Source organism: Rosa rugosa, chromosome 5 (genome assembly GCF_958449725.1).
Source record: "Rosa rugosa chromosome 5, drRosRugo1.1, whole genome shotgun sequence".
NCBI lineage: Eukaryota > Viridiplantae > Streptophyta > Magnoliopsida > Rosales > Rosaceae > Rosa > Rosa rugosa.
In genome coordinates, this window is record NC_084824.1 from 33,603,528 (window position 1) to 33,614,683 (window position 11,156).

The 11,156-nt window shown below is 37.0% G+C and overlaps 2 protein-coding genes across 3 annotated transcripts; one reads left to right on the top strand and one right to left on the bottom strand.

Moving 5' to 3' along the window:
• Nucleotides 1-350: 350 nt before the first annotated feature.
• Nucleotides 351-9,410, top strand: LOC133712722 (uncharacterized). Of its 2 annotated transcripts, none has more exons than XM_062138823.1 (13): nt 351-775; nt 945-1,018; nt 1,364-1,447; nt 1,542-1,835; nt 2,977-3,116; nt 3,861-3,948; nt 4,222-4,404; nt 4,873-5,034; nt 5,817-6,010; nt 7,315-7,465; nt 7,865-8,030; nt 8,624-8,791; nt 8,921-9,410. In XM_062138823.1, the coding sequence occupies exons 1-12, from the start codon at nt 406-408 to the stop codon at nt 8,689-8,691; spliced, it is 1,974 nt and encodes a 657-aa protein (XP_061994807.1). In that variant the 5' UTR covers nt 351-405; the 3' UTR covers nt 8,692-8,791; nt 8,921-9,410. The 2 variants fall into 2 exon arrangements, with proteins under 2 accessions (XP_061994807.1, XP_061994808.1); XM_062138824.1 differs by having other exon boundaries at nt 8,624-8,787.
• Nucleotides 9,411-10,156: 746 nt separating this feature from the next.
• On the bottom strand, nt 10,157-10,837 carry LOC133713191 (non-specific lipid-transfer protein 2-like). The gene has a single exon (XM_062139313.1). The coding sequence runs from the start codon at nt 10,758-10,760 to the stop codon at nt 10,407-10,409; it is 354 nt and encodes a 117-aa protein (XP_061995297.1). The 5' UTR covers nt 10,761-10,837; the 3' UTR covers nt 10,157-10,406.
• Nucleotides 10,838-11,156: the final 319 nt, after the last annotated feature.

Here is an 11,156-nt window from a genome sequence, read left to right on the forward strand (position 1 = left end):
TCCAGAGCGGAGGTCCGCTTTGAAATTACTGAGTGAACTTCGAGTTTTTGGTCACTTTTAGGTCGCATATCCACATTTCGACCGTTCAGTTTTTAGGTACTAGTGTATAGATCATGTCTGTAAATTTTCAGCCAAATTGATGATCGTTAAGGTATCTAACTCACTTAAACCAATGGACAGACTGAATCTGTTAACCTGAACCGTACTAGCTTTAAAGCAGTTATCAATATTTTACAATGTGTGAATAAAACTTCCCATACCAGAATTCTAAATATAAAAAAAAAAAAATGTTATTAAATAAATAAATAATAATGATAATGATAAACCTGCGGAAGCATAAAGGGGAGCGGATGTGGATAAACCTCGGAGGTTTTAAGCGCCAAATTCCGAGAGAGAGACTTGAAAATGGCAGCAGCTGCTGAGCTCTTCTTGTCTGGCGGAGGAGGAGGAACCACCGCTCTGTCCAAAACCCTATCTCTTGTTTCTTCCCCATTTCCCAAATCAATTCTTCATCTTCTCCGCACCACTCCCTCCTCCCCTTCCCTTTCCCTCCACCACCACCACGCTTCTCGTCTTCCTCTCCGCTTGCTCTCCGCCACTGATCATCTCGACGTTTCCCTAACAGACGACGACGACGAAGAACAAGAACTAGAACCAGAAGCAGAAGCAGAGGGAGATGAGTCCGACGTCGATTTGGACCTCAACGCCCTCGAACAAGACGCCCTTCTCGCCGTCCGAGACTTCTCTTCATCTCTCTCCAACCAGCTCACAATCGGTGCCTCTCTCTCTCCCTGCTTATTCATGCTTCGCTACTCCTACTAGTCTTCTTACACATTGAAATCCACTTCCAAAATTTCAAAGGAAGAATGATGCTTTTCAATACTTGTTCTTATACACCTAATTGAATTCTGATGTCTGTTGCATCTATTTTTATTGGTTTTCAGAAGATGAGAAAACTGATCAAGAGGCACTCGGCCGAAAGCAGAGGAGGCAGAAAACTCCAATCAAAAATAAAACTGTAAGTAAGCAAATGATGGTGCTATCCTGCTCAGATTATGTTTTACTGCTGTAAATACTGAAATCACAAAGCCGACTGTCCTACAAAATGAATCTTGGGGATCACTAAAATCAGGATAACTTATAAGATTGGCATTACTGTTGTTAGTTTATAAGGTGTCATGAACAAGTATATACATCAATTCTGTATACTTTGGTTTTATTTTTGGCAAAGATATTATTGGTTTTTAAAATGCAATTTGACTGTTATTTTTCAAATACTGTAAGTTGGGGTACTGTTTTCGATGAAATGAAGGAGAAAAAGAGAAGATTCATAGTCTCTGAATCATGTGAATTTCATTTGCAGATCCCTGACCATCTTCTTCCGAGAGTTGCAATTGTTGGAAGACCAAATGTTGGTAAATCAGCATTATTCAATCGACTTGTCTCGGTACTTAATCGGAATCTGGTCTTCTACTTTCTAATTAGCATCAGTACATTCTCAGTGCAGTTTGACTCTTCACTTGTATTCTGATGTATTGCAGGGGAACAAGGCAATTGTAGTTGATGAGCCAGGGGTCACTAGGGATCGCCTGTATGGTGGATCCTTTTGGGGGGACTTTGAATTTATGGTGGTCGATACTGGTGGTGTTCTTACAGTTTCAAAGTCACAGGCCAACGTCATGGAAGAACTGGCCATTTCAACGACCATTGGTATGGATGGAATTCCACTTGCCTCCAGAGAGGCAGCGGTTGCAAGGATGCCCTCAATGATTGAGAAACAAGCTACTGCAGCTGTTGAAGAGTCATCAGTCATTATTTTTCTTGTTGATGGCCAGGTACAGTTTTTGATAAATGCTTGTTGGACCATCTTCAATGTGCTTCTTGTCTCTGCAATATGCTTATGCATTATTGGTTAGATGAAATTTTTCATTAGTAGAATTGGTCTTCACACTGTAGGTGCTTTGTTCTTCTGACATGATAAGACAGATTGAAGTAGAAGTTCTTTGACCCAAAGTGATTATAAGATTCTTGAAGAATTAATAAAATATGATGCAAGCTCCATAGCGATATATACGGTTCATGGAGAGGTTAGAGTAGGGAGCGTCCTGGATTAGTGAAAAAAGGCCTTCCTGCGGCTTTTGAGGATGCACATATGTAGAAACATCAGACAGATGCTGCAAAACTTGGAGCCTGATATTAGATAAATATGAAATGACAAGAACATATGACAAACACGCATATGTATATACATATTACATTTATCAAACATTTGTAATATTAAACAACATTTTATTGCAGAAACTGTAATATTATCACTACATGTTTTTTTGTTTTTATTTTTTATTTTATGAACAGACCTACTTAGCTCTCCATGTGCGTCTTTGTCAAATATATCCTATAGTGTGATTTATCTCATCTGGTAGACACGTTGAATTGAATGCAATTTGTTTCTGCTTGATGGTGTACATCTGATTATGATGGAATAATCTGCATGCTACTTGTATTTTTGCATTCCAATTTTTTTGTTTGTAATAACACTGCATATAAGGTGGAAAGATATGATTCTAGAAACTGTTTTGTTTTCAATTCTTTTGATCCCCTTAACTCCCTCAAACCCGCTTTGCAAACCTGCGCTGGAACCCAGGGCCTCCTGTCAAACCCTACAATATTAAGGAGACAAGGAACTCTAGAAAATAGCTGGATAGGTAGCCTGAGGTGATTCAAATCGAGTCCCAGACTACATGGAAGCAAAAATGGCCCTGAACATTCCACTAAATCCTCTCTGGGTCAAAATTTTGTTTTCAGTTGACATGACCATTTTAGTTTAATACTTTTTCTCATCATAATGATAACCATTTCTCAGTAATGAGTTTATTATATTCTATTTGACTGTGTTTAGTGAAGTTTGTGACCTCGAAAAGAGTTTGGTTTATAAGTTGAAGATAATACTGAACTCAGGTTTGCATGGTGAAACAGGCTGGTCTAACTGCGGCTGACGAGGAAATTTCAGATTGGCTACGTAGGAACTTCTCAGATAAGTACATCATTCTTGCAGTCAACAAATGTGAATCTCCACGTAAAGGAGTCATGCAAGCATCAGAGTTTTGGTCTTTGGGGTGAGTTGACCAATCTAGTCAAGGGAGTCTGGTCTTCAATTTGTAGCAATGCCTATCTGTTAATCTAGAGAGTCCTGCATTCAATATTGAACAAGTCCCTAATATATGAAGTGACAGATAATCAAATCTTATTTCCATTGTTTTTGTTTTGTATTTTATTTTCCCCCAAATTGTACTTTCTGAAGAATGCTTAGTACTAATGATTTTCTTTAAAAAGAGAGGGCGGATGTGCCCTTACCTTGTCATTGGTGTATCTTGTGCACATAGAAGTGCGGAAAAGTGTTTTTTTTTTTTTTTTTTACCAGTCCTTGAGTAAGCTGATATTGTTGAAGGGAGAGAAAGTGGATTGGGTTGATACTGAAGGCCATTTAACTTTGTAAGTGAAAGGGGGGAACAAATAAGATCTTTGATGATTATAAAGGGTGGGGGTATAGGTGTTTAAACTTTTGTATGGGTTTCTTTGTTATATAATATTGTAGAGTGCAGGAAGCTGTTATGGGTTCCCTTGTTTTAATCTAATAATAGCTGTTTAATTGTGGTATCTGATGTATTCTTGAGGTTCATTTCTTATCCATTTTCATTTCTTTGAGTTGGTGCTGGTAAATGTTCCCGTCTTTCTAAAAGAAAATAACAATAAAGATAAAACATTTATAGCTATTTGCCTATTTTTACTCAGATAGATATATAGGGTAGTTTATATAAAAATATTAATGTACAGTACATTTGCTTTTGGTTGGTGGCTAGGTTTTCGCCGCTTCCTATATCTGGTATATCTGGAACTGGAACCGGAGAGCTTCTCGATCTTGTGTGTTCAGGCCTAAAAAAGATTGAGGTATATTAGTCATCTAATTTTTACCGACTTTGTGAATGCTGAACTTTTAATTGGTAGTTGACATAACTTTACCATCCTGTATTCCATTCTTAAGTGGTATTTTAGCTAGGTTTTTGTTTGAGCATAGATGCTAGTTAATTTTTCACTCAATAGCATGATTCCTGCTTTTTACTTGACTTGGTGCTTCTGGTCATTTATCAAAGTCCAAGAAGCTATCTTTTGAATATTTTGATTTCAATATGATAAAATTTATTATGTTTCTATCATATGCAGGATCCTGATGATTTTGCTGAACAAGAAGATTATGTTCCTGCAATTGCAATTGTTGGTCGACCAAATGTTGGTAAAAGTAGCATTTTGAACGCGTTGGTTGGAGAAGACAGGACAATTGTTAGCCCAGTCAGTGGAACTACTCGCGATGCTATTGATATTGAATTCACTGGACCAGATGGACAGGTTTGATTGGTTTTCAATTCTCCATTCTACTGTTTCATAAAGACATGCAAAATTTTTCTAGTAATTTATGTATAGAGATGTCTAAGAATGTAACTCTTTATAGATAAACCGTAATATGGAAATCCTATTGCCTCCCTATCATTTTTGTTTTCCTTGTCCCGTTTCAGTCTCTTCCCCCCTTCTCCCAATTTGTCCCGCATCATCAAGGTTGGAAGCACGAAAATATTAGGCTCTACTTTTTAGATACCAAGACGATCTTGAATAATCAATAGTTATTCCTGTGTTGACTCATTTGCAGCCTGAAAATGGACTTAGCCTGTTGTTGGTTTATATTCTTGAAATATAATTGGACAACTGTTGATTAGTTGTCTGTTTATATTCTTCTGTTTTGTTTTCTTAAGAAAAATTTTAATTCCCTTGCATGATGTCAAGATAAAACCTTACAATTGCAACAATTTGTTTTTGTAGAAGTTCCGGCTTATTGACACTGCCGGAATCAGAAGAAAAGCCGTTGTTGCTTCATCAGGTAGTGTGACGGAGGCTTTATCAGTTAATCGAGCATTTCGTGCCATTCGCCGTTCTGATGTTGTGGCTCTTGTCATTGAGGCCATGGCTTGTATCACAGAACAGGTACTTGGGCTATTGTCTTTTCTGGATTTATTGTTTCTATAGTGCTGTGAAGAACAAGAACTTGCCAGCACTTAATGCCTGCACTCGGTGCTGGGGGAAACAAACTAAGTTGTATGGTTCAAAAACATATTTCTAAAATAGGAATTATACATATAAGTTGTATTAATGTGTTTTATATGCCTGACATGTAGACGTGTACATATATGATAAATATTAATCACATGTGTGCTTAACAAAAAAGTTATAAAAAAGATCTATGATCAAATTGAGTTCACCTTCTAGCTTTTATATTAGTTTCAACAAACCACTATGTTGGGATTTGAATTTGGGTATCTATAATTGCAAGCCCTGCTTGTTTACTGTCAAAGTATGTAATGTTTGATAAATAGATCTACTTTGTCTAATGAAAATATAATAATGACATGTGATATACTTTACTGAAAGAAAGCAATTAAGGTTGTCATTTGTTAGAATGCAATCTGTTACGCAGGGGTTATATTTTTTCTTTTCTATTATATTTTCTGAAGTCCAATTTTCATGAAGGATCTTGATGGCAAATAAATGCAAATTCCAACTATATTTGATCAAATTCAGTTAAAGTAACTCATTCAAGAGTGAGCCATAGTGAATAAAGAATCTTGAAACTTTTTTTCTTTCTAAATAATTCTTTTCAAGGCATAGGTTATTTAGAAAATTTACCTGTTAACTTCTTTAGAGAATGGCATCTTGGTCGTCACAAGAAGATTTCTTCTAACTATATTTTGTCTGCATGAATCTCCTAGGATTGCAAGATTGCTGAAAGGATAGAAAGAGAAGGGAAAGGTTGCCTGATAGTTGTAAACAAATGGGACACTATACCAAATAAAAACCAGCAGACTGCAACATACTACGAGCAGGATGTGAGGGAAAAGCTTCGTATTCTCGATTGGGCGCCGGTTGTATATTCAACTGCACTAGCTGGTCGTAGTGTTGATAAGTATGTTCTTTACTGTCTCTTTTTGGCTTAACTTGCAGCATATTTGGATTGTTTACCTAACTTCATGTACGTGAAGAAACCCATATTCTTGATTGATAATTTGATATCAACATATATACACACTCATCAAAAGTGAACGGCTAAGGAGTATATTTTGTTTTAGTTACCAATTTGTTGGTTGCTGATATTTGGCATCAAGTTGAAAATTCTGGGCTCCTAGATATTGTTGCTTTATTCTGAAATGTGAATTGAACATCTATATGTTCTCATAGGATACTGATACATGGGCATGTTTTCTACAATAATATGGAGTGGAAATTTAAATTATAGTTCTCTATAGTGTTACTATTTTAAGAGCAAAAAGTTTCCCTGATTTGAAAAATAAGGATAACAGCAATGAAAAACTACGGAAGATTCATTGCTGTTCTCTTCTAAAAGAAAATTCATTTTCTGGTTAATGCTTTTGTGTAGGCCACATAAGGCCCATGCTAATAGCAGACTTGCATGAATGGACATGAATTTGCTTGTGGACTTGTTTACTGATGCTTGTTTGTGCCAATCATTTTTAAGAGCCATACCTGGTTTCAAGCAATGAAAGCTTTCTGATTTTAGCTATTGGATGTTTATGTTGTTATTTATTGTTCTCATCTAGAGTTTCAGGCAATTACATTGCTTGCTTTCTTCCCGAAATAGCTTATGCATCATGCTTTTTTTTTGGTGAATTGCTTATGCATCATGCTGTGGACTTTTAAACCAAAGAAAAAAAAGGTACAGAAGGGCGTTTTGGATGCCGAGAAATAAAAATGTCACTTCTGATGTAGTGCAACGTTAATGAACATCTGCCAACTACTGTGTTCCATAGGAAGATCCATGAGTTCTGACCCTAAATTTGTGTCTCATGATAACTTATATGCCTGATCTTTGGGTGACAAATAAATGCTGGGGGTCAGTGAACCACTTGTTAAAAAAAAAATTATCATTTTCTTGATTGATAGATGAATGGTTTGTTTGGATCATTGAATCACTTTGTGGGGGCCACACATGCTCTCGCTGTAGTTGCTTCAATTTGAGGGGGCGGTTGTGTAATGTGTATGTATACTATATAAGGGCATACCCCTACACACACACACATGTATATATAGAACCAGGCTCACCGCATTTGAAAAAATGCATTACTGAAATGTACAAGTAATTTATCAATAATTTTCTTTCAAACCCTTGTAAACCCCAAGAATTGCTTTTTATAGTTCACATGTGTTGGTCAGAGGCTACCGATTAATGGCAGTACTTTATTCTTGGTTTAGAATTATCATGGCTGCTAGCACTGTTGAGAAAGAACGGTCAAGAAGGCTTACGACTGCTGTGGTAAATCAAGTGGTACAGGAGGCACTAGCTTTTAAATCACCACCTAGGACTCGAGGTGGCAAAAGAGGACGTATTTATTACAGCACTCAGGTATGTGCTTTACACTGCAAACAGCAATCATGTTACCAGTTTTCTGTATTTGTATAAGCTTGCATTATCTTGCAGTTCTTGCCCAAAGGCGCTCTTGTCTCTAATTATAAATTCATTTTGTTAGGAATCTTCTAGATATAGATGCCAATATACTATTGAGATTTGTTCTTTTAATGGACGAAATCATAATCTGTTCAGACTTGAAAAAAATGAAGTTTTGAGTATGCTATTAACTTTTGGATGATTCAGTTCTCAGACCAAAGAAAAAGAAGAGGGATTCTCTACCTTCTTTTTTGGCAGTATAAAAAAATTGCATGTGATCAAATAACAAACGCATTCAACTTTTCATAGGAGATTAGGAACACTGCAATATTGTGTATTTACTCTATCCATTTGCAGGCTGCTATAAGGCCACCAACATTTGTATTCTTTGTTAATGATGCGAAACTTTTCCCTGAAACTTATCGTCGCTATATGGAGAAGCAACTGCGTTCAGATGCTGGGTTTGCGGGTACTCCAATTCGCCTTTTATGGAGCAACAGGAGGAAGACAGAAAGAGATGAAGGTCAGTTCTCATCTTGCCTATTAAACATATACCCTGCAGTCATGAGCGCATTAGCATATAATCAATCAGTATTTCTTTTTGGGAGATGGAAAGATGTTTGCGGCTTCATATGGTCTATCTGTGATCATGTGTGCCATAGTTTTTAACAAAATTGTGCTTCATGCTTGCATCTGTTTGCACAAATAAGCAAATGAGGATAACTTTAGGGTACCTAGTCAACCCTGAGCAGGGGCTGACCACCAGGCTTTGAATTGATGGAGGCCCTATAATATATGTGCAGATAAAGTCATCCTCTGTAACATAATAAGTATTTAAACAGCTGCCTATGTTACCAACTAGGTAAATAGTGCTGTCTGTGTCAAATATTAAAACAGGCCCTTTCTATTGCACCAAAGTTTCTTAGGACGAACTCTCATGCTCATGTTATGTATTGATGCGTATGCAAAACTTGTTTGTACCACTTTCGTTTTTCCCCAATTTTTGGTGATGATTTCTCATGAACCCTGGACTATCTTGCCTTCATGAATTTTCAATATGCTTGATGTTTGGATGCCCAAGATCAATTTAAAGGGCTCTAGATCATATGTTTACAGGGAGAGCTACAACAAGGACAAAAGGGAATCTTGTGCCACGTGACAAAAAATTGGAATTAGCTACATGAAGATGGGGAATGTTTAGGTATCTCTGAACCGGTGACTAGTTTTGTTGTGCATGCAGTACGTCCTAGTTATCAGACATTGAAGATAACCATGTAAAAGCGAGTAAGTTTATCAATCCTATCAATTAATCATTAATTTTTTTTTTTCCTGTTAATGATCAAAATCTGCATTTGCATTTTGGTTGGCCGGTAGATAATTCCTGATATATATATAAATTATGACTTGTCATAGGTTTGACTGATTATACATAATATTTGGCTGAGGTTGGGCGAAAATTTTAAGCTGGATCATGTGCAAGCCATGTTAAAGTCAGGGATTTGCAGCAGGAAAAGATCATCTCAAGCTTTTTTATGGAAGATGATCACTTTCTGGAATTTTAAGTGGTTGGCATGAACATATTATGATAACGTGGACCACAGTTTCAGGTCTCGGCCTTTGTTTTCAAATGTTAATGCTCACTTGAAGTAACAAGAAGTTGTTTCTAGTAGAAATCAGCAGCTGCAGTTTTGGGAAAGGGGATGAACCCATTCCGGTGATGGTACTAGTCACTAGATCAAGTTTATATGAAAGTCCATCCTTTGACTCCCTTTGACGTGTATGGTGACTGATGGGGGGGATGGAGAACCACCATAAGATAATACTTTCCTTTGTGCCATCAGATGAATGGGCAACTGTTTTGAAATGCTCAAAGGACTTGAATCTATGCAAATTTTTGCCCCTACTATGAATTTCAAACCGTATATATATATATATATATATATATAATATTAGCTCATGTTTTAAAGCTAAATGGAACTACGAACAAGTTACACAATAGAATTAAATTAAGAGGAACCAAAAAAAGATAAAGTTTGCTCATTGGCTTTTACGGTGTGTTGCTAACAACTACCACCGATTTGTGCACGGGCGAGTTCTCAATTTAGAACGTACAGCAAAAGACCCATCGATATGGTGAGCCATTTGCTTCAAAGTTGATGAGAAATAAATACCCCGAAAAAAAAAAAAAAAAAAAAACGAAATTGCAGGTCACAAGATCTTTGACGGCATTCAGTTGTGCTTGTGGGCTGTGGCAAGAACAAATGCCACTCTCTCCTTATTAATATGTAGATGCCAAACCAGAAAGATTTCCAAGAATGGATTTCTCTGAACCTTTAAACAGAAAGGGAGCACAACGAACTATAAATATGCCTGAAGATGATGACGGATAAACGTGAAAGTACCTATCATTCTTTCCTCCAAAGCACAACCCACCAACAAATCTTCTCTCATCAGAAAAAAAAAAACAAAAATCTTCTCTCTCAATTAAGTCTCAACTGTATATGCTATATCTACTTAAAATCTTTACAAGTTCTTGTCTTCAACTTCTCCAGAGGGCGTCAACTTTGACGGAGATTTGAGAAATAAGATAAATTGATACTTTGAATCGTGGTAATTATATGTCCTAATGATAGATCCAATCATCATAAATAAGCGCAAGCAAAAAAAATAGAATCTATTAATTTGAAAAGCACACTACAAATGAATGTAAAAGTAAAACAACATATATCTTTATTCTTTAAACAACATATCGCAACTCCACAAGTAAGTGCAGATCCATTAGTTTATTTTAAGTAGTTGATAGTAGCGGTACGAGTAATGATGAACATTATGAATGGATCATTCTTATTACTTGGTTATATACTTGTATGTAGTTATAACTATTATGATAATAAAGCCCTTAACAGCGAGGGTAGGGAACACCACAGTTGGAAGAGAGTTTTTCGGCGTTGGGACCGGTGACATATTGCTTGAAGGCTGGGTTCTTGATGTATCCACAGAGGCATGGAATGATTGGAATCTGCTCCTTGAGCTTCTGGCAACAGGTACTCGACGGCTTCGAACCATGCTGGATTGGATCTAAACATGGACTCAACTGCACCGGATTGCATGTCGTATCTGCCTCAGCTGCCTGGTGTGCAAGCTCCGGTACTCGACCTGCTGCGACCATCACCAAGTCTGTAGTGGCACTACTCATGAAGATGATGAATACAAGTACCAAAACCGACACACCGCTGCTAGTTGACAACTTCATCTTCTTCTTCTGTCGATCTATATTACAATCAGAGAAATGGAAGCTAGCTGTAATGGAAAACAGAGAAGGATTAACTCAGATATGTATACTAGGGGAGCCACCCCACAGTTTATATAGACTTAAGATTGCCTTGCGTGAGTAAAATGACTAGGTAAACCAAACCATAATAGAGAAAAGATAAAACCTCTTACCGTCTTGCAGTTTTCATGCATTGAAATCTTTGCGCAATTAAAGAAGTTAGTGATGCATGCATGGAAGAACTTCTACATTGCTAAATTAATGGAGGAGGATGGTAGCGTCTACTATACTGTCATGCCATATTCTCAGACTTAAAGACAGAATGCGATGGCAGATTTTGTGATCCCCCGAAGAAAAGAGTCCTCCATGTCACGTGAC

What these genes read in the sequence shown, in the direction of transcription:
- LOC133713191 (XM_062139313.1), bottom strand. Translation starts at nt 10,760, where the DNA reads ATGAAGTTGTCAACTAGCAGCGGTGTGTCGGTTTTGGTACTTGTATTC.
- LOC133712722 (XM_062138823.1), top strand. Translation starts at nt 406, where the DNA reads ATGGCAGCAGCTGCTGAGCTCTTCTTGTCTGGCGGAGGAGGAGGAACC. An exon ending in TCAGAGTTTTGGTCTTTGGG is followed by an intron (nt 3,117 to 3,860) that starts GTGAGTTGACCA and finishes GTTGGTGGCTAG; the next exon opens with GTTTTCGCCGCTTCCTATAT. An exon ending in TGGCTTGTATCACAGAACAG is followed by an intron (nt 5,035 to 5,816) that starts GTACTTGGGCTA and finishes TGAATCTCCTAG; the next exon opens with GATTGCAAGATTGCTGAAAG.